Raw genomic sequence first — 24,024 nt, 5'->3', positions numbered from 1 at the left:
GGAGCACTCAAGATGCTCAGAGAAACAGTAACAGGGGTTCCAAAACTTGGCACAGAACACGATGATGTGTGCAAAGGATGCATACTTGGGAAGTATGCTAAGGCAACATTTCCAAGAAGTGACAGTAGAGCTGATGGCGTGTTAGGACTCATACATTCAGATATTTGCGGCCCGATGTCCACTAGAGCTCTCAGCGGTGCCGAATATTTCGTCACCTTTATTGATGACCATTTCAGGAAAACTTAGATCTACTTCTTGAAGACCAAAGATGAGGTCTTCGATCATTTCAGAGAGTTTAAAGCTCTCGTGGAGAATGCGACAAGGAAGAAGATCAAGGTGCTTCGCTCAGATAATGGTGGAGAATATATTGATAAAGACTTCACAGATTTCTGTGTGAAGGAAGGCATCAAGAGAGAATGGACAACTCCATATAATCCACAGCAGAATGGTGTAGCGGAGCGGAAAAACAAAACCATTGTTGGAGCTGCAAAGGCTATGTTATATGACCAGGATTTACCCAAATTTCTATGGGCAGAAGCATGTAACACGACAATATATATTCAAAGCAAGACTCCTCGAAGGAGTCTTCACAAGGAAGGAGCCAGAAGTTAGCCACTTCAAAATTCTTGGTAGCATTGCTTATTGCCACGTGACAAATGATAAACGTACCATATTGGATCAGACTCCAGAGAAGGAGTTCTTCATTTGGTACAATGAAACTTCAAAGGCATACAAAATCTACATTCCTAGCAATAGTAAGATTGTAGTAAGGCGAGACGTGAAGTTCATCGAGGACCAAGCTTTCAGAAGATCTCATGAGATGCTTGTAGGTGATCAGAATCAGTCAGCAAAATCTCCTTTGGTCCAACAACAAGGGTAGCCAGTGGCATAGGCAGGAGGGAAGTCATAAGGATCGAGCACTGTGACCAGTACCAGTATTTCCTTAAGTGCAGGAAATTCGAGGAATTCTCAGCAGATGGAGCAACAAAGGCATGACGAGGAGGAGTTGGCTAAACCTTCCACGGCTAGTGGTCGAGCCAACAGAGAGGTTTGTCAGACATTAAGAGATGTAGAGGAGTTTATTGGAACTCCAAGGACGAACAAAAGACAAAATAGACTACCTGACAGGTGTTAGCGCTCGAATCTGCCTCAGGCTGAGGAAGGCAAAAACTCAAGGCAACATCAAACCAAGCTCAGCCTCGTAGCTAGCCCTACGAGGACAGGAGAGGGCTCTCTCCGGGTCTATCTCAGCAAAAGGTCTTCAAAGGGGTTGAGATGACCAATAAGGAATACTGATTTTAGGCTAGTAAATTGATAGGGAAAGTTTGATTTCAAATTTTTAGGGTTTTGTTGGACAACAGGGCAAGGCAATTTTGGGTGCGGGGATGAGACACAGTTTTTGCAGAGGTCTTTTTGGGGCAAGGTAGGTGATTGTTTTGATGCCTTTAAAGGAATTGAATGGAAAGGTATGACTGATGAGGGGCTAAGGAGAGCAAGAAACTTTCAAGAGTTCTCCTTAAACAGATGAAAACATAGATATTAAGCAAACTTAAAGGCAGAGCATAGAAAACCATGAATTCTACCTTAACACTTCATTTGCTTAATTTGCAAAAGAGAATAGTAGGAAAATGATACACATAACAAACTTACAAGTACATGAGAGTAACACACCATCAACACAAATAACCATAGGAATCCCAAATAGTGCTGCAAAACCTTGGTCTTTCCTTTGCCAAAATGCTGAAGTAAAAATGTACAATAAAGTCTCAAAGCCTCTTCCCAAAGAGTCCAACCATGAAAATGACTGAGAAGATACATAATATAGGCAAGCTAACACATTTCTTTGCCTTTAGGGGTCGAGCTCATCATCCTAGGAGCTGTTTCAACCAATTCTAAACAAAGCACTACAATCTAGGCAATCAAAACAACTTGCCTCTATAAGCTAGGAAACCAATTCATTCATTAATTTTTTGCTATTTTATGAATGAATCATCTAGAATAGGTAAATAAGTGTCAAGTCAACATAAAATTACATTAATTACATCAAGGAGGGTGAAAAATCCCACTACAAGTCAAAATTGGTCAAACTGGCTGCGTTTTCCTGAGCTGAAGATGAAAATTTTGGAAAATATCCTGATGCGTAGCGCGCCAAAACCCTACGCGTAGCGCGCCTTTCCACCCACTTTTGGGGCACTTCCCGGCATCCAAATTGGGCTCAGGTGGGCTTGTTGGAAAGGTCTGGATGTCTTCTTTCCAACCCAAGTGGAATTTTTCAATTTGGTGCCCATTTGCCACTCCAAAAATGCGTTCTCCCAAGACTGCTTCCTGTGTGTCCAAAAAGGGGCAGTGAGGTCATTTTTTGCATGTTTTTTGACCTTTTGGGGACCAAAAACTTGATGAAATGCCTTGGCAGTGGCTGAGCAAATGTATTTCATCATGACAAATCCAAAAATGCAAACTTTTCTTGAATTGGACCTCCCCATCTTCAGGGTAGCGCGCGGCGCGCTACGCGTTGAGGGCAAAAACCTGTTTTTAATACAAAAATTTCAAAATTGACAAAAACTTCTCCAAATTTTTTGAAATTTGAGCTGGGGGTGTCTCATCAAGTACCATGCTCCTTCAAAGAGGCTTCAGCCAAAATTTGGAGTGGATCGGGCCTTTTTCGCCGTTTTAATGCCTTGCTCAATCGCCTCTTAAGGATCTTCATTTTCGCTTTGCAAACATGCATGCGGGCCCAGTAAGGATTCTTCATATGGCGGAGCATATCTTTGTCTCTGTTTGCCTTGGCTAACAATTTCTCTAAATGAGTGTTCACCCGGATGAGCATAGACCCTTGCTCAATAGGTGTCAAATCACCGGGTCTCTTGCGGGCCAAGTTTCGGTCTTCTCGGATTCGCCGCAACTCATCAAGAGTGTGTTCATCTTCTAGCTGCTTGTTACGCTGCTCCAAGTAGTTGATTGTCCAATCGGCCATTTCCAACTTCTGTTGCAACAAGCGATTCTCAGCCTTTTGTTGCTGAATGATCTCCTTTAGCTCCGAGCTAGGAGAACTGATATCAAGATTAATAATATCCGTGTCCAGATCTCCTGAAGGTCCCTCATCAAATATGGGTTGCTTGCCTCTATCCTGTACCTGTACCTGTGCTGCAGAAGGCGAGACCCTTTCCACCTGATGTGGAGATAATACTCGCTGTGCCGATGAAGAAGGCGAGACCCCTTCCACCCTAGGTGGAGATAATACTCGCCGTGCAGATGCAAATAAGGCCCTGTGGCCTCTCTGATATGTAACATATGAAGGAGCGCTGACATGCTCGGGCTCAGGAATGTCAAACTGATGTGAAGGCCCTCCCTCATCATGGACAATCTCGGGAGGTGGCTGTGGCACCGTGAAAAAGTCGCGAGAAATGAAATCCTCCCAAGCAATACCCTGCTGTGCCAATTGATGCATCACTATGATCTTAATCAGTGCATAATGATAGATGCTCTTATGCTGCTGTGCTGGGCTCTTCCTTTGTACTATAGGCACCATCCTCTCTATGTTGCGACACATGAAAAATGGAATGTTCATCATTCGTACCCTTGTGAAATGCATCAACAAACGAATATGGTATGAATAGAGACATGAAAATCTGCCCTCACAAGTGAAATAGCGAATAATGAGTCTCATCAACGGTGCATACTCATCCCTTAGGAATCTGAAAGGAAAAACAGCAGTTAAGTGTCTCATACACCCGGGTTTGATATATGGCTCATAGTGAAATCTGTCTAACTGCTGGCGCTTATTCCATTGCTCCCCTCCATTTGGTATCCCGGTGGCTTGAGCAACAATCTCGGGTGATAGGGTGAAGTCCACTCCTGCAAGGTTCACATGACTATTCTGCAAATGTAGGACAAACAAGCGAGCTAGTTCTCTGTGATGTTGAATTTGTGAGATCCGCTCACAATATCCAAAACATGATTGGTACTGAAAACAGTTCATTGCAAGTGGACAAGCTTGCAAATGAGCCAAAGAAGTGGGCTCCTCCCTGACATGCCGACCACCTTTACCGCCCTTGTGATGCCTCCTTGGCACTTCTATCTCTGGTGTTGAATCACTGTCATAACTCTGCTCATAATATGATTCGGTTTCTGACATAGTTTTGAAGACAGGATGGCTGAAATGTATATGCTGACTGTGCACACAATTGATTGCTGTTTGACTTTTTCAAATGCTGTTACCAAGGGGACATAAATACAAGGGAATTGTTAGGGAAAGGGAAAGAGCATAAAATTCTGATATTTTAGGGTTTGGGGTGAAGTAGGGAATATTAGGGTTGTAATGGAAGGGAGGGGTTAGAATTGAAGGGAGAATAATATAGGGTTTTAGGAGGAATTATTGGGGAAAATATTGGTAAATATAGGAGGGGTAGGAAACACACAAGTGGGAAAACCTTGGCAGCATGTAATTTTGAAACCCTAGCAAACTAGGCCTTTGAATTCTCACAGAAAACTGAGGGTTTTTTACATTTAATTTTCATGGCATAGCTAGCATAATTTATTTACATACACCTTGCAAAACTGAGTACGAACCATGGACATGAAGCCTACCTATATTTTAACTGAGTTAGAGGATGAGTTGCACACTTGCTGGCGAATTTCTGAGCAAAAATCCCAACGCGTAGCGCGCCTCAGCCAACGCGTAGCGCGCCCCTGGTGCGTAGCGCGTGAGTAGATTTGCACTGGAAAAGGTGTGCTGATGCGTAGCGCGCCCCTGGTGCGTAGCGCACCCAAGCTGATGCGTAGCGCGCACCCAGCTACATAGTGCATTTTGCAGGAGGCTTTTGGAGGCCTTCCCGGTGTCGAAATCGGGCGCAAGATAGCTCGTTGGAAAGGTCTTTGAGTCTACTTTCCAACACAACTGGAATTTTTCAATTTGGAGTTCATTTGCCTTGTCAAAAATCAAATCTCCCAAGACTGGTCAAAATGTGCCAAATGAGGCTGCCTCAAGGCAGAGTGCTGTTGCAGTCAACTTTTGAATGCCTTCCTCAACTCCAAATTGAGTTCATGATAGCTCATTGGAAAGCTCTTTGTGTCTACTTATCATTTGACTCATCAAGAAAGTCATTTGGCCAACCAAGCTAGGAGAAAACTTGATTTTCCCAAGGTCACTACAGAGGTGCATTCGATTCTCCTGAGGCAACGATATTTTTGACATTTCTCTAAAACCATGACACCTGTGTAAAAAGTGAAGGAGGTTTTTCTTCCTTGGCATGTTGTGGACAAAAACCTCTCTCAGTTTTCCCAAATTCATCTTTGATTGCTCTGAAACATCTTTTGAGTGAAACTTATCCCGATGTGTGAAACAAAGAATTTTGTGGAAATGAAGCGAAATGAAGGGGATAAGGGGCTTCTAAATTCTTGGGGAAATTTTTGGAAGTAGGGAGGGATGTTAGGAAGCAGGGGAAAGTGGAATCTCAGAGATCGAGCGAGGGGAAGGGGTCCAAAAGGGCAAAACACAGGCCTAACCTAGAAAATTGCCAAGTTGTAGCAAGAAACTAGGGTTTGGGCGAAAATGAGGAATTTGGGGGATCTCAGTGATGAGAAGCATTTGATAAGGTACTTTAAGGATAGGGGAAGGTGTATGAACATTAGGATACGAGTTTTGCCGATGATTTGACCGTCCAAGAGAAATTAGCTTTCAAAACCCTAGGAGAGGGAAATGACCTTGCCTAGGTGCAACTGAAGTATGAACAAGGTGTAAAATGACTCATTAGACACTGACATGATAATGACAACCCTATGAATGATGATAGACTCAACAGAATGATGACATGGACCGACATTTGGACAACTTTAGAAGGAGTGAAAGCAAACCCTAGACCTAATGTCTAGTGACCAAATTTTGCTTGAAGACTCACTGAAATGACAAAATTTGACCTTGACACTCTGAGACCACTTTGTAAGAGCATATTTGATCACTGGAGGAAGGCTGGAAAGACTGACACTAACATTTGCTCCAATGGGGATGGTAGCTCCTTGGAGGTGCCAAGAACGACACATCTCTGGAACAGCTAGACAGTGCCTTCATCCATTGGGCAATGGAGTCAAAAACTCAAGCTGAAATGCATGACTGAAAACTGATGACTTGACAACACAAATTGACTCTCACTCAACTAAAAACTGACTCAATACTTAAACACAACCGACAAACTGGAAATGATGCTCAAAGGGGAGCTTATTCATCACAACGTACTCTAACAGTTTCATTCATCACCTGATCAAGTGAAATGAAACAACCAGTGGAACCAAGTAAGTATTCCGTTTGCTGTTCGAATTCTCCGCAAGTGCTCACTTATGAACAACAAGAGAGAACTAATGAACGGCAACTCCCATGACAACTTGGAAACAGATCCATTGAATGATATGGATTTGCTATCCACCTCCAAAAACACTGCATAAGGATCTTGAAATTCAAGCACACTAGAACCTAGCTCATCTAATGGATTACTTCTCGTTTCCTCATACCATGAATGCAAACTTTGATCTGAGCCTTGTGACGAGACCTCTGCTGAAAATGAGAAAGAAACCGGCTGTCGGATCAAATTCATATCAGCACATGTTTCAAGCTCACATGTAGTCAATGGAGAAAGACTTTGACTGCAAACCTCATCCAAAACATCAGCTATTGGATCATGAAAAGCTTGAAAAGACTGCTGTAATGTATCCATTGAAAATGTATGACATCCTTCTAGCTGTTCATCTTTTTCTTAAGAGATTTTACGAAGATTCTGCCTTATAAACTGAAATGCTTCGAAACAAAAGGGTATAGAATCTTCCTGCATCATCAAATCATGTATTTCGTCTTCCACAGCTTCATCTGTAATCTGCCCTTCAATTTCATTTGGTGGCTGCAAATCTGATGCTACAGGCTGCTCAAGAATTTTGTTATCTGTCTCATCCTCAACATTAACACTGAGAGATTGCTGATTTGTGATAGGCTGTTCATTTGAAGATTTACTATGCAATCTACCCTTCAAAAACTGAAATGATTCAAAACAGAATGGTACGGAGTCACCTTGAATCATTAAATCATGTGTGTCCACTTCCAAGTCTTCAGCTGCAACTTGACAATCAAGGGCTTTCGGGGGTTGCAAATCTGAATATGAGAAGTCTTGAACAAGGTTTTCATTGCTCTCAATATGATTCAAATCAAGACTTGTTGACATTTGATTTCTGATTGCATGGTAGTTATCTCTGATGAACTGAAACGAATCAAAACAAAAAGGCAAAGATCCTTCACTTACTTCAAACTTTGCTGCATTTTCCTCATCATTGTCATAGCTCATATGCATCGGTTGATCACTGTATTCGAGCTGCTGAAAGTGAACTTCCTCCTTGCACAAACTAGCTACTGATTCGTTTGCAAGATTAGCTTCTTTTTGGAGAACATAATCATCATCATACTGATCAAACTGAGGCAATTCATCATCAAACATACACATGATATCAACAGCTCTCTCTTCTTCACAATGATCTATAAAACAATCACTATGACAACTGGGATCAGAAACAAAATGTTTTAGGTCAGCAACTTGTTCTTTTTCAATCAGCGAGCCTTGAACTTGAACATCATAATCATTCCTTGCGTTGATCTTGTCCATCATCTTTTCCACTGCACTTACCAAAATGCCAAGTTTCACCTCTAGAGATGTTGATTCGGCCGGATCTATGTTTTTCATCTCTTCTTCTTTCAACCTTGCCCGTCGGATCAGCAGATGCAACTCTACATTTATTGCACTGTTTTGCATGTCGTGAAGTGTTGCAATATCCCTTTCTCTCAGCTGAAACTCCATCTCCGGATCAAAGGCACCCGGATAGTGCAAGAGAGCAGATCTAGGAGGAGGCCTTATATCAACTGGCATTGAATAATAAACTTGGTTAAATCTGGCCGTAAACTGTTGTACTGTCTCCCCTGGCAATCTTTTCAGCTGGTTATACTCTTCTACAATCAAGAAAAGGTTTTGCCCGATCATCCACCTGTCGAGAAAAACTTTGACGAACTGCTGGAAATCTGAGATGCTCACATCAGGTAGGGTTTTGAACCAACTCTTCACTTTGCCTTGCAAAGAAAGAGCAAAAAGCCTTATACTAACATCTTCGCTATCAACTTCAAAAAGGTCTATAAAAGACTCAAAATTCTGCACATGTTGCTCAGCGTTGACATTCTTACTTTCACCATCAAACCTCGGCAAGTATAGATCATAGTTTTTGGGGAAAGCATGGAGGACAGAAGGTAAAACAAGAGGTTTATACCGATCTGGAATTTTACAAGGTGTAGGGGTATGTACAGCAGGTATAGAATTAGTCTTGGTCTCTTGAGGTTCATCACAAAATTCGGAAAAAGGATCTTGATCAAGCTCAAAAGCATGCAAATCTTTGGTATTCACAATCTTCAAATGGAAAGAATCAACTGCAGGTTGAGGATCTTTTCTCAAGCATAGTATACTTTGCAAAGCCTTCTTAACATTCTTGGGAAAAAAGAAGAAATAATTTATGACAAAGAACAAAATGTCTTGGATGAAATTCCAACTTGAATACCTGATCTGTCCATGTTGTCCTTTCATGTTTTTGCTGATCAGGATCATCCTCCAGTGGAGTCTTTGGATCTGATCTCGAAAATGATTTAGAGTCGCCAGGTGAATGATTTCAGCCTTGCCAGTGTCTGATCGTTGTCCACCATCAACAATCAGATCTGAACTTGATACATGTACTGGGGCAATTAACAAGTTAAATGTCACGGTTACAAGCTAGACCGGAGATTGACTGAAGCAGCGTTTATCTACTTTCGCTTATGCAAAGCAAAAGCGTTTCGAAGGCTACCTGGCATAACTTCAGGCTCCGTCTGTAGCTTATAAAACAAATGACATCAACAAGTAAACCATTTGTTCTTCCCCAGTATGGTCACCACTATGTTAGCGCTCGAATCTGCCTCAGGCTGAGGAAGGCAAAAACTCAAGGCAACATCAAACCAAGCTCAGCCTCGTAGCTAGCCCTACGAGGACAGGAGAGGGCTCTCTCCGGGTCTATCTCGGCAAAAGGTCTTCAAAGGGGCTGCGATGACCAATAAGGAATACTGATTTTAGGCTAGTAAATTAATAGGGAAAGTTTGATTTCAAATTTTTAAGGTTTTGTTGGACAACAGGGCAAGGCAATTTTGGGTGCGGGGATGAGACAGTTTTTGCAGAGGTCTTTTTGGGGCAAGGTAGGTGATTGTTTTGATGCCTTTAAAGGAATTGAATGGAAAGGTATGACTGGTGAGGGGCTAAGGAGAGCAAGAAACTTTCAAGAGTTCTCCTTAAACAGATGAAAACATAGATATTAAGCAAACTTAAAGGCAGAGCATAGAAAACCATGAATTCTACCTTAACACTTCATTTGCTTAATTTGCAAAAGAGAATAGTAGGAAAATGATACACATAACAAACTTACAAGTACATGAGAGTAACACACCATCAACACAAATAACCACAGGAATCCCAAATAGTGCTGCAAAACCCTGGTCTTTCCTTTGCCAAAATGCTGAAGTAAAAATGTACAATAAAGTCTCAAAGCCTCTACCCAAAGAGTCCAACCATGAAAATGACTAAGAAGATACATAATATAGGCAAGCTAACACATTTCCTTGCCTTTAGGGGTCGAGATCATCATCCTAGGAGCTGTTTCAACCAATTCTAAACAAAGCACTACAATCTAGGCAATCAAAACAACTTGCCTCTATAAGCTAGGAAACCAATTCATTCATTAATTTTTTGCTATTTTATGAATGAATCATCTAGAATAGGTAAATAAGTGTCAAGTCAACATAAAATTACATTAATTACATCAAGGAGGGTGAAAAATCCCACCACAAGTCAAAACTGGTCAAACTGGCTGCGTTTTCCTGAGCTGAAGATGAAAATTTTGGAAAATATCCTGATGCGTAGCACGCTAAAACCCTACGCGTAGCGCGCCTTTCCACCCACTTTTGGGGCACTTCCCGGCATCCAAATTGGGCTCAGGTGGGCTTGTTGGAAAGGTCTGGATGTCTTCTTTCCAACCCAAGTGGAATTTTTCAATTTGGTGCCCATTTGCCACTCCAAAAATGCATTCTCCCAAGACTGCTTCCTGTGTGTCCAAAAAGGGGCAGTGAGGTCATTTTTTGCATGTTTTTTGACCTTTTGGGGACCAAAAACTTGATGAAATGCCTTGGCAGTGGCTGAGCAAATGTATTTCATCATGACAAATCCAAAAATGCAAACTTTTCTTGAATTGGACCTCCCCATCTTCAGGGTAGCGCGCGGCGCGCTACGCGTTGAGGGCAAAAACCTGTTTTTAATACAAAAATTTCAAAATTGACAAAAACTTCTCCAAATTTTTTGAAATTTGAGCTGGGGGTGTCTCATCAAGTACCATGCTCCTTCAAAGAGGCTTCGGCCAAAATTTGGAGTGGATCGGGCCTTTTTCGCCGTTTTAATGCTTTGCTCAATCGCCTCTTAAGGATCTTCATTTTCGCTTTGCAAACATGCATGCGGGCCCAGTAAGGATTCTTCATATGGCGGAGCATATCTTTGTCTCTGTTTGCCTTGGCTAACAATTTCTCTAAATGAGTGTTCACCCGGATGAGCATAGACCCTTGCTCAATAGGTGTCAAATCACCGGGTCTCTTGCGGGCCAAGTTTCGGTCTTCTCGGATTCGCCGCAACTCATCAAGAGTGTGTTCATCTTCTAGCTGCTTGTTACGCTGCTCCAAGTAGTTGATTGTCCAATCGGCCATTTCCAACTTCTGTTGCAACAAGCGATTCTCAGCCTTTTGTTGCTGAATGATCTCCTTTAGCTCCGAGCTAGGAGAACTGATATCAAGATTAATAATATCCGTGTCCGGATCTCCTGAAGGTCCCTCATCAAATATGGGTTGCTTGCCTCTATCCTGTACCTGTATCTGTGCTGCAGAAGGCGAGATCCTTTCCACCTGATGTGGAGATAATACTCGCTGTGCCGATGAAGAAGGCGAGACCCCTTCCACCCTAGGTGGAGATAATACTCAGCGTGCAGATGCAAATAAGGCCCTGTGGCCTCTCTGATATGTAACATATGAAGGAGCGCTGACATGCTCGGGCTCAGGAATGTCAAACTGATGTGAAGGCCCTCCCTCATCATGGACAATCTCGGGAGGTGGCTGTGGCACCGTGAAAAAGTCGCGAGAAATGAAATCCTCCCAAGCAATACCCTGCTGTGCCAATTGATGCATCACTATGATCTTAATCAGTGCATAATGATAGATGCTCTTATGCTGCTGTGCTGGGCTCTTCCTTTGTACTATAGGCACCATCCTCTCTATGTTGCGACACATGAAAAATGGAATGTTCATCATTCGTACCCTTGTGAAATGCATCAACAAACGAATATGGTATGAATAGAGACATGAAAATCTGCCCTCATAAGTGAAATAGCGAATAATGAGTCTCATCAACGGTGCATACTCATCCCTTAGGAATTTGAAAGGAAAAACAGCAGTTAAGTGTCTCATACACCCGGATTTGATATATGGCTCATAGTGAAATCTGTCTAACTGCTGGCGCTTATTCCATTCCTCCCCTCCATTTGGTATCCCGGTGGCTTGAGCAACAATCTCGGGTGATAGGGTGAAGTCCACTCCTGCAAGGTTCACATGACCATTCTGCAAATGTAGGACAAACAAGCAAGCTAGTTCTCTGTGATGTTGAATTTGTGAGATCCGCTCACAATATCCAAAACATGATTGGTACTGAAAACAGTTCATTGCAAGTGGACAAGCTTGCAAATGAGCCAAAGAAGTGGGCTCCTCCCTGACATGCCGACCACCTTTACCGCCCTTGTGATGCCTCCTTGGCACTTCTATCTCTGGTGTTGAATCACTGTCATAACTCTGCTCATAATATGATTCGGTTTCTGACATAGTTTTGAAGACAGGATGGCTGAAATGTATATGCTGACTGTGCACACAATTGATTGCTGTTTGACTTTTTCAAATGCTGTTACCAAGGGGACATAAATACAAGGGAATTGTTAGGGAAAGGGAAAGAGCATAAAATTCTGATATTTTAGGGTTTGGGGTGAAGTAGGGAATATTAGGGTTGTAATAGAAGGGAGGGGTTAGAATTGGAGGGAGAATAATATAGGGTTTTAGGAGGAATTATTGGGGAAAATATTGGTAAATATAGGAGGGGTAGGAAACACACAAGTGGGAAAACCTTGGCAGCATGTAATTTTGAAACCCTAGCAAACTAGGCCTTTGAATTCTCACAGCAAACTGAGGGTTTTTTACATTTAATTTTCATGGCATAGCTAGCATAATTTATTTACATACACCTTGCAAAACTGAGTACGAACCATGGACATGAAGCCTACCTGTATTTTAACTGAGTTAGAGGAGGAGTTGCACACTTGCTGGCGAATTTCTGAGCAAAAATCCCAATGCGTAGCGCGCCTCACCCAACGCGTAGCGCGCCCCTGGTGCGTAGCGCGTGAGTAGATTTGCACTGGAAAAGGTGTGCTGATGCGTAGCGCACCCCTGGTGCGTAGCGCACCCAAGCTGATGCGTAGCGCGCACCCAGCTACATAGTGCATTTTGCAGGAGGCTTTTGGAGGCCTTCCCGGTGTCGAAATCGGGCGCAGGATAGCTCGTTGGAAAGGTCTTTGAGTCTACTTTCCAACACAACTGGAATTTTTCAATTTGGAGTTCATTTGCCTTGTCAAAAATCAAATCTCCCAAGACTGGTCAAAATGTGCCAAATGAGGCTGCCTCAAGGCAGAGTGCTGTTGTAGTCAACTTTTGAATGCCTTCCTCAACTCCAAATTGAGCTCATGATAGCTCATTGGAAAGCTCTTTGTGTCTACTTATCATTTGACTCATCACGAAAGTCATTTGGCCAACCAAGCTAGGAGAAAAATTGATTTTCCCAAGGTCACTTCAGAGGTGCATTCGATTCTCCTGAGGCAACGATATTTTTGACATTTCTCTAAAACCATGACAGCTGTGTAAAAAGTGAAGGAGGTTTTTCTTCCTTGGCTTGTTGTGGACGAAAACCTCTCTCAATTTTCCCAAATTCATCTTTGATTGCTCTGAAACATCTTTTGAGTGAAACTTATCCCGATGTGTGAAACAAGGAATTTTGTGGAAATGAAGCGAAATGAAGGGGATAAGTGGCTTCTAAATTCTTGGGGAAATTTTTGGAAGTAGGGAGGGATGTTAGGAAGCAGGGGAAAGTGGAATCTCAGAGATCGAGCGAGGGGAAGGGGTCCAAAAGGGCAAAACACAGGCCTAACCTAGAAAATTGCCAAATTGTAGCAAGAAACTAGGGTTTGCGCGAAAATGAGGAATTTGGGGGATCTCAGTGATGGGAAGCATTTGATAAGGTACTTTAAGGATAGGGGAAGGTGTATGAACATCAGGATACGAGTTTTGCCGATGATTTGACCGTCCAAGAGAAATTAGCTTTCAAAACCCTAGGAGAGGGAAATGACCTTGCCTAGGTGCAACTGAAGCATGAACAAGATGTAAAATGACTCATTAGACACTGACATGATAATGACAACCCTATGAATAATGATAGACTCAACAGAATGATGACATGGACTGACATTTGGACAACTTTAGAAGGAGTGAAAGCAAACCCTAGACCTAATGTCTAGTGACCAAATTTTGCTTGAAGACTCACTGAAATGACAAAATTTGACCTTGACACTCTGAGACCACTTTGTAAGAGCATATTTGATCACTAGAGGAAGGCTGGAAAGACTGACACTAACAACAGGTACCAAACATTGGTGGCTCAGGTTGCAAAGCCTTCCAGCTTTCAGGAGCCGCACAACATCAAGTGTGGGTAGATGCCATGGTAGAAGAGTATAGCTCTATCATGACGAACGATGTTTGGGAGGTAGTGCCAAGGTTGGAAGACAAATCAGTTGTAGGTTTTAGATGGATCTATAGGATCAAATATGCGTCAGACAACATTGTGGAAAAGTACAAGGCTAGGTTTGTGGCAAAGGGGTATGCACAAAAAGAAGGGATAGATTATGAGGAGACCTCCCCAATTTCCAGATACACTTCTATCTGGTCAGTTATATCCCTGGCAGCTCAGATGGGATGGTAGATTCACCAGATGGACGTCAAGACATCCTTCTTGAACAGGGTGATAGAGGAAGAAGTGTACATAGAACAACCAGAGGGCTTTGAGACTCATGAGATGTGCACTCATGTGTGTAGATTGAAGAAAGCTCTATACGGACTCAAATAGGCTCCCAGGGCATGGTATGATAGGATTGACAACTACTTGTAGCAGATGGGATTCGTCAAGAGTGATGTAGATCCCAAGGTAGAGGGTGAGCCACTCATTCTAGTTTTGTATGTGGATGATCTCTTTTTGACACGATCATCATGGCTCATAGAGGACTGCAAGAGGAACCTGACAATAGAACTTGACATGCAGGATTTGGGGTTGGTTGACTATTTCCTAGGATTGGAAGTGTGGTAGAAGGATGGGGATATTTTCCTTGGGTAAGGAAGATGAAGAGGTTCAGAATGCAGGATTACAGACCCATGTCTATGCCCATGATCACTGATTGGAAGAAGATAGATGCATCAGATGACAAGGATGTTGACCCTACCTTGTATAGACAACTTATTGGGTCTCTCATGTATTTGGTCAACACTAGGCCAGATATCTGCTTCACAATCAATACCCTAAGTCGGTTCATGGTATAGCCGAAGAGGGTACATTGGGTAGCAGCGAGGCATATTTTGAGGTATGTTCATGACACAGTCTAGTATCGGTTGAGACAAAATCGAGGGGATGACGTCAGACTGTGTGGGTACACAGATGCAGATTCGGTAGGCAGTTCAGTTGAAAGAAAAGTACCTCCGGGTACTACTTCAGTGTTGGATCAGGGATGGTTTCTTGGTTTAGCAGGAAGCAGAAGTTAGTAGCATTGAGCTTTGCAGAAGCAGAGTATATGGAAGCCAGCACAGCTACATACGAAGCTATATGGCTTTAGAAGCTGCTAGTAAGCTTGTTCAGGCAGAGATGGAGGCGACTAGTGTCTACTGTGATAATCAGAGTTGTATAAAGCTCTCTGAGAATCCAGTGTTTCATGACATGTCGAAGCACATCGATATTCAGTGTCATTTTATCAGAGATTGTGTACAATGTGGAGCAGTTCAACTACAGTATGTTCCCACAGAAGAGCAGGTTGCAGATATACACACAAAAGCTCTAGGGAGAGCAAGTTCGTCTATTTTAGAGAGTAAATGGGTACGGTGGAGAACTCGTTTTAGTAGCAGGGACAAGCTACTTTGGATGATTTTTAGTTGCAGTTGCAACATCAACAGATGAGGGGAGTTGCAGTGCAAATGCAGTGTTGGCAACAGTTCAACGAGGTTAACAGCAACACAGATGCAACGAATATCAGAGTTGCGCAGTGGTTGGTGGGCAGTATGGCTAGACATCAACAACATGACAAAAGATGATACAGAGACAGGGTGCTGCTATAGGGTGTGCAGTAATACTAGAACACTTTCCTTGCTTAGAGGAAGTGTTAGTCTTTGTAGCGTCGGATGGGTTCTAGCCACGAAATTTGGTGGAGAGGCTAGAATACATGAGATCTCCAAAACCCAGACTCAACTTTCCTAATTATTCCAATTGGTAACAAATCCTCCTTGATCAAATAGATCAGTAACAAATCTCTCTTGTGTAACCTGCATGCTATCAAACCTCAAAGATATTTACCTGTACAAACACAACCCCAATCAGTAACAAACTTCCAAATATACATAAGTAAACACAAACCTCCGAGGTCTTCCAGACAACTAGATGTTGCTTCTCAATTTATCATAGTAGGATTTTCAAACGAATCTTGACAGAAGATTCCTCAATCATACGTTTTCCTTTCATACTTCACATGCAACAACATATTCTTCAACCCGATCCTGCTTTTCTTATCTTAGCAGTCCCTCAAAATACGTTCTCCATTTTCTTCTTTCAAGGTGTCCATCATGACTATTATATGACCTCCCTCTCAACTAGAGAGATTCTTTTCATCCAAGCTCCCTCTTAACTTTAGGGAGATTTCTTTCATCCAAACTCCCTCTTAACATTGGAGAATCTTTCATGGCTTCCATTCTTCTTATCAGAGTCATCATGATCATCATCATTCACATAAATTTCTTCATCATGCTTTTATTTTGCGAGCATCTTCACCATCTTGAAGATTATGTACTTGCACAACTTAGATAGCAAGTACAACCAAATCTATAGAAGCATGAAGTTAACCATATCAGAATCATATAATAATGGAAGCATTCAACTTTAGACATTAAATACCCAAACTTAGTTACAAACAAGAGACACATACTTTTCAACTTCTTGCTAGGGTTTTTGTCATAAACCCTAGACTATATCATCAAGACTTTGAGCATTTCATAACAACCTTCATTACATCTAGGGTTTCAATGTTTCTTCCAGAGGTATGACATACCCTACTACAAACCCTAGAAGCAATTTAAACAAATATATTTCTACAATGCATCTAACAACTTTAGATTTCATATGTTAGACTTCCTACTTAGATTTAGTGCAAAACCCTAGATTTCAATCAAAACCAATCACAACTCAATTTAAAGTAACAACATGACTAACTTCCACTAGGGTATGTTGTAAACCCTATATTATGATGTTTAAGAAACTATGCTCTCTCTTTCATGTTTAAGACTAAGTGCTTCAAATGTCATAACATTGGACATGTGGCTCATGATTGTAACTTATCTGGGGTTCCTAAACAAGCTCAAAACATGACTACCAAGCCTGAAAAGAAAGTTACACAAATATGGAGAAGGAAGCAAATTGGATCCGAAAGTCTCTTGAACACTCCAACCAACAACATATGTTGTTGATTTGATGAAGACATCCTTCGCAGATGTGATATTCCAATTATTTGATGATAAGACTCTGCCAAAAAGGAGACCATGCATATAGGTAGGGGGAGCTTGTGATTCTTGCAAAAGCTATCTGTGAAGAGCCCTATGAGTCACATATGGACAATTGTGCTATGAGGCATATCTCTCGATAGATAATCTCCCGGAAGTAACTCCATTGAAGAAAATCATCCATTGATTGAAGATACCTTCCACTTACAACAATTTATTGTGTCTGAAGCAAACAAAAGGCTAGAGGAGTTTATGTAGGCAGAGGGAGCCGATTGATCATCTACAATTGAATTATAGACAGTCACTAACGTTGGAAAATTATGGGCTGCTGAGATCAGATTGATAGATGCTTTGTAAAGACAGAAAACTGAAATTGATCTCAAAAGATTCTGAATAGAGCTAAAATTTGGAAATGACATTTGTGGAAGCAGACAACAGTTGAATAAGAAGAATATACAAACAAATATTATAATACTTGACGGATGGAGTAAAACAGACCCAGATCAGTATAGCACCATTGGAGAACTATAGAACATAATGACAGAGGTGATTAAGCAGTATGATGATGACAGAAAATGGAGCATAGGTTCAGGGGGAGTTGTACAAGCTAATGTCTAAGCAACAACGGAAGAAGCAACGTGATAGGTGGAGTACTTGGGCACCCCATTTGCCATTGATGTCCAAGGGGGAGAGAATGTTGGAAGGGCAAGAATATTGCCATCAATGACAAAGGGTGAGACTGTTAGTCAAGGTTGTCATTGATGTCAATATGGCATTGTTTGTGATAGAAACTTCTTGTGATCCGTGATGTTGCCCATTGATCATAGTGATGAAAGTTCTTATGAAGATGCCATATCAAGAAGATGACATACATGATGACATATGATGATATGGTTGGAGATCATGTGATGAGATGGAGGACCATATGGATTGAATATAGCATAAGCATTGAATATATATACAGACATAATAGAAGCGTTGGACCCAAGGAGTAGTCTCAAGGAGAGAAGCCATTGGAAGCCATCAGAAGCAAGATGAGGGAAGTCATCGGAAGCCATCGAAAGCCATCGGAGCCATTGAAGAGAAGCCATCGGAAGCCAAAGGAAAGCATATGCAAGCCAAGAGTAGAAGCGACAAGTCAAGGAGAAGCAAATCCAAAGAGAAGACTGCATATGCCCAAGAGAAAGAGCCAAAGGGTAGAAACAATGATATTGAAGGAGCAAATAGAAACAATATCGGTGAAATATCCAGAACCAAATCAGAAATCATATCGGCGTTTTGTTATGTTTCTCCATCCAAAAAAAAAACTCCGATTTCCGATATGCGATTTGGTCCAACTTTCGATATGCGGACCCAACGTGATCTAATAACGAATTTAATTGTTCAATCGCATTCACCACTTTATCACAATTTTGAGATGACACCTCCGATAAGATCTTTTGATGAGAGAAAATCTCCAAATACGATATGCTTTGCCAACCCTACTGGCCTTATTATAACGTTTTAAAATGTAATATCACGTCCGTGCATCGGAACTTTACTATCACAGTTTTGTAGGCTTTGTCATGTTAAAATCTCCGATTGTGATATGCTTTGCGGACCTGATTGGTTTATCAAAATGATTTTATTGAAATATCGCATCTGCTGCATCGAAGGTCAGAGCAAGTAAGAGTGATATGCATTGTTGACATATCGGAATTTTGGCTTGTGCACAACTTTAAAAATCTCCGATATCCATGTGGTTGCAATGTGTGGGAGTACAATGATGATGTGGCATGTGGGACCTCCCAGCATCCAGTGTAATATGGTTTCGCATTATTTAAAAGCTATAGCCCCTCCTATGTTGCTATTATAATATAGTTTCCGTAAACAATGGAACTATGTTATATTTGATTATTAACAAAGACCCCTTCCGTATTACTTTTAATGTGCCACCTCATGCACAAGTCAGCCTCTCTTCTAATAAACATGTCTTTTCATTTATTGGCGAAACTCATATAAATACAAGTCAAATACTTCATTATCAAGTATTGATCTTGGTCATCCATCACAGAGAGGAAGATACAATTCACAACTCGTGAACTTGAAAGAGTAAAGGAAAGGAGACTTAGAGGCCGAGAAGGATCACTAGATATCTAAAGCAGATAAAGTCGTAAGAGCTCGGATTTGTGGGACATTTCTAGTGAAGCCCAGTTCTGTGGACAATCACATTTGGAAGGGTCGAACTAAGTAGAACAAACATCTGTGAGAGGCTTGGAGCTACAACAAATTTGCGAAGGCCCGGATCTTTTGTAGCTTGGCAGAAGTGCAGACCTCGACTTGAAGGACAGTCTTGTGGAGGTTCGTTTAGTAGCTCGGATCAGTTCTATATCTCTGTCTCGGATTTGTGAAAAGCTCGGATTTTGATAACCTCGGACCAGTGGAGTTAAGTCTTAGTTCGGATACCTATGGAAGGGAACTTGAGTTCGGATTTGTGTTTGGAAACAATGGGATAGTCTGCCTAAACTTGGTTGCAAAAGTCTATACCTGTGTGAAGGCTACTGAAGCTCGGTTTGGAGAATAGGATCAGCCACCTGTGGAGAAACTAAGACTGTCTCCTGTGATAGGTACAGTCACTACCTTGGACCTGTGAGAAATAAGCTTGGACCAGTGATATTACAGTCTGGAACAGAGGACAGTATTCTATGATTAGAACCTCAGATTTGAAGAACAACAAGTTCGGATTTGTGCTTGAATTTGCAGGGAATACTTGAAGAACATAAGACTTGGAGACATTATGCTTTGCTGAAGTCCTCATGGAGTAACCTTGGAGATTTTGTTTGGGTATCATGAAGAGCTACAGAGACACCTTCATGATAAAGCAAGGTTGTCATTGATGAAGTGACATGGAGATTAAGTGGAGGCATTTCTAAAGATAGACAGGGTTCGTTGCAGAAGATATTGGGAGCCATAAAGAATCATCAAACTTATCTTGACAAATTACAACTGAGGGTTGGAGCCCTAGAGGATAGGAGTCCTCAAAAGACCAGGTTGGAGCCTGTACCAGAGATAGGGTTGGAGCCCTAGAGGTTGGTGCCTCAAAGTTGACAAGGTTGGAGCCTTGGAAAGTCCAAGTCAGTGCTTGGCAAAAATACAGGTTGGAGCTTGGGAGATTGAAGATTGGTGTCTTCATCTAGGGTTGGAGCCCTACACATTATTATATTGGATTTATTGTAAAGAGGATTGGAGTCCTCGTCATTGATTAATAAAATTATTATTCTATCATTGCTCATTTTGTGTTCTAATTATAAATGATCTTAACTGGTAAAAATAACAATTGAAAAGAAATATTGATTCACCCCCCTCTTAGTATTTCCAACACAAACTTATCAGTTTTTTAGGATTTCAGGATTGGGAAGATTGCAATGTTTCCATTGGATTTTGTCATGTACTAGGGTATGGAACTCGTATTTAATCAAGAGCACCAATCCCTCTATGTACCTTGATGTTAGTGACATTGGTCGTTGAACTTCTCTATCATGACCCTACTAAAAATGTACCCATCTGTTAAACAAAATCTTGACTTGACATGCTGTGTTTTTTCTATCTTATGTTGATGCTTAGAGGGTGATATTAATGACAAAGATCCCAAGATAGGCAATGATTTTGATGATATGTAGGTATTTGTTGTAGCATGATTTTTTTGGGTGCTAGAGGCCATCTAGAGCCTGTTTGTGATGTATTTTCGGTTCAGAGATGGATTGCACTCGATGCTATTTTGGTTATGTGCACCCTTACATGCTATATAAATGAAAACTTGTAACTTGTGGACTTGTAGTTGATGAAGACTGTAACTGCTCTATGATTGATGTTATATGGTTTAATCCATGTTTTTATGCTTTTTATCACTAATTCATCATTCTACATGCTTTTGTTGACATGTATGCATCAAAATATATATTATATAAAATTTGCTCCCGACCCGGGAGTTTTTGAAAATGTCGCTCTCCACTCCCACTCCCAAGCAAACTTGAGTCAAAGACTAACCTCCCAAGTGAAGTGTGGGAACAAGGATACAATCAAGATCAATGAATCATCCAGTTTGCCCCATGATCCATATTTATATGCCCTAAATATTAAATGAAAGCACATGATTGCAAGAATGGTTAGAGTACCTGTCGAGAGATGACCCACCTTCCTTCAAGAAGAATGCCAAATGGGAGAGAGATTTGACCAGAGCAGTGGGTGGAGAACTCTAGTATAATGCTATGTGCTGCCCATCATAGGGCTGCTAGATGGCTAGCTGTCAAATGAGGAGAATTTTTTTCTCCTATGGGTTACCCACCTTTTGGTGGGTAACACATACCATTAATTCTTTGTAAAGTTAAAAGCTGAACAGCCAACTCTAGTCCTTAATTTTTCCTTGGTTCTAGCATTTTAGAATGTAAATCATCATATCTTTGTTCCTGCATGCATTCTATCACTGTGATACTATCATTTGATTTTTTCTTCGGAAATCTTCATCCCAGTGATTCTCTCTCTGTCTCTTTTAATCGTTGGTGACAAAATCATAAGATGCCTCACCTTTCCAGCTTGTATCTATAACTTAGTAAATAGTAGACCAGGGTTCTAATTTCTTTGCAAGTTCTAATGGATAGTAATTTATGATCTCACTCCTAGGTTACTATGAGTTTTTCTTTGCACTAATCCTATTAAATCATTTGGTTTACTTGTGTGTGTCTAATTTTCTTGAGATGCAGTCCAGGCATTTCTACTCTACACCCCGAAACAACATGTTTATAAAAATCTCACTAGGAGGAACCCATAATGAGGACTGGTGGACTTCAAAACTTTATGAGGTCATATGTTGTGCCCTTGATTATTTCGACAAAAAAATTAATATACTGAATAGAAGGGGAGTATAGGAAGAGTTTTACAATTTACTATCTGGAACAACTACTTTTTATATTATGGGCTTTCATCAGCTAATATTTGACCATCTCTTCTGCATGTGACAGCCATTCTCAAGTAGTATCTTTACTAATAGCAATGCCATCTTAAATTTAATTTGCCGTAGCTTTATTTTTCCTGACACTGAACCCATTTAATTCTTATTCAATTCTTTTTAATTTGTGCTTAGGTAATGTACTAAAAGACCACTATACAAATAAATATTACTATCTTTTGCTTTGAAGTTTCAACTTGACTAAGATGAACTTATTTTAACGTTTTAGTTCAAACATGGAAATGATATTGGTAGCATTTTACAGGGATTTCTCAATTTGCGTTTCAAACCTTGGCTTCGGAACCTTTTAACTCGATGTTTGGCAATTGTCCCAAGTTTAACTGTTGCTATTATTGGAGGCTCTTCTGGTGCTGGCCAGTTAATCATTATAGCATCGGTATGTTAGCTATACATTCCTAGCATCCATTTTGGTTTCATTGTGAATATGGTTGGCTGACAAACCGTGCATGATTTCATGACTTAGTTTAAGATCATTGAAAAACCTACTTGTTCCTACATATCCAACCTTTTTACTTGAAAAAATGCTTCTTTACCTATTAATATAATCAGATATGTACAAAGTGAGCATTCTTACAAAAAAAATAGGTCCTCCAAATGGTGGCCACCACAAGCTAAGAGGGCCAAGCTTAAAAAGCTCTAAATGCTATCAAATGTACCTAGAAGCATAATATCTAATGAAATTACCATTTGAGAATACAAACAGCATCAGTTGTCATTAGAAGACCACATGGCATATTAGCAAAATAAACATGAACACTGCCTTTAAGGCATAAAAATCAGTGTTCACAGATTTCCATTAAAAATTGATAAGCAGCCGGTAAGATTAAACTAGTATTGCCAAAGCACAAAGCAAAATGCATTGTGGGAGCAAGAGCAGGAGCACCTAGAGCACTATTTCATAAATTGAAAAAAAAAATAGGAGCAAAACCATTTTACATATATTATATAGGTATTTGTTATAATCCACATATATAAAAAAACATGCACAATGCTAAATTAGTTGCAAAAATTATGAAAAATACATATTTGGGCTACTTGTAGATAAATACTACATTTTTATAGACTTAAAAATGTCACATGTAGTAGATTAATCATTGGAACATCAACCATTTAGTAAACATTTGATCCATGGTAGTATGCTTTAGCAGAATTAACTCATCCACATGAACATAAATGCAAATGTCTGTTTTTCCTTTACACAGTCACTACATTATGGCAAAATGGATTATGAACATGAAGCTATTCAAACAAAATAGAAAAATAGCATATGTGTAACGGCCCATCTAAACTAATCCACTATATAAAGTTTCAAACTTTATAATAAAAACAAATGTGATGAATTTTAAATAATAAATTTATTTAAAGTTTTATAAATATAATTTTTTAAACTTTATAAAATATAATTCTAAACTTTATAAAATATATATAAATATTAAACTTTACAATATATATAAGTTAACTTTATAAAATATAATTATGAACTTTATAAAATATATATATATTAAACCTGACAATATATATATATTAACTTTATAAAACTAAAGTATATAACAAGAAGGACCCTCATGTACGGGGGACGTTTAATTCCAACAGGATAAACTTCAGAGTGCTATGACAGCAGGGGGAGAGACGCAAAGCGTAGAAGGCGTGTCGGGACAGGGGAAGGCGGTGGTTGCATGCTGGAGAGCGGCCACCGCCAGGCCCGGGGTTAAAACCGAATTTGTGAACCGAGAACAGGGGGGGAAAAGTGGAGCAGTGAAACCAGAGGAGGTGGAGCAGAATTTAGCAGTGACAGAGATTTACTATTGGAAGAGCTTTAATCCGTCTGAGGTTCTGGGCACGGGGGATAGTGGGCTTCTGTGAGAAGCTTGCTGGATTGAGCAGCCAGCCTCTGCTCAATCAGGTTGGGTGGAATTGGTCTCCCTGGGTAATTGGAGCAAAACAGCAGCAGTATCGTTCACGGGATCAGCTAGCAGTTCAGGTAAGTGCAGATTAAGTTTTTATGCTTCCTGCTTTCAAGTTTATGAGTATTACACATGGT

The 24,024-nt window shown here is 40.7% G+C and overlaps 1 protein-coding gene across 1 annotated transcript in view; it reads left to right on the top strand.

The window, feature by feature from the left end:
* LOC149225944 (metal transporter Nramp3-like) overlaps positions 1–24,024 on the top strand; it is a 308,455-nt gene that overhangs the window by 157,168 nt on the left and 127,263 nt on the right. Inside the window, exon 11 of the mRNA XM_089377345.1 lies at positions 22,228–22,359. Coding sequence (XP_089233471.1) covers positions 22,228–22,359 — 132 coding nt within the window. The remainder of the gene's footprint in view (positions 1–22,227; positions 22,360–24,024) is intronic.

The sequence above is a fragment of the Pinus tabuliformis genome, chromosome J (genome assembly GCF_031772625.1).
Source record: "Pinus tabuliformis cultivar Carrire ecotype Pingquan chromosome J, CPIR1, whole genome shotgun sequence".
Lineage (NCBI taxonomy): Eukaryota > Viridiplantae > Streptophyta > Pinopsida > Pinales > Pinaceae > Pinus > Pinus tabuliformis.
The sequence above is the reverse complement of the archived record's forward strand: the minus strand, read 5'-3'. Positions and strand labels throughout refer to the sequence as shown.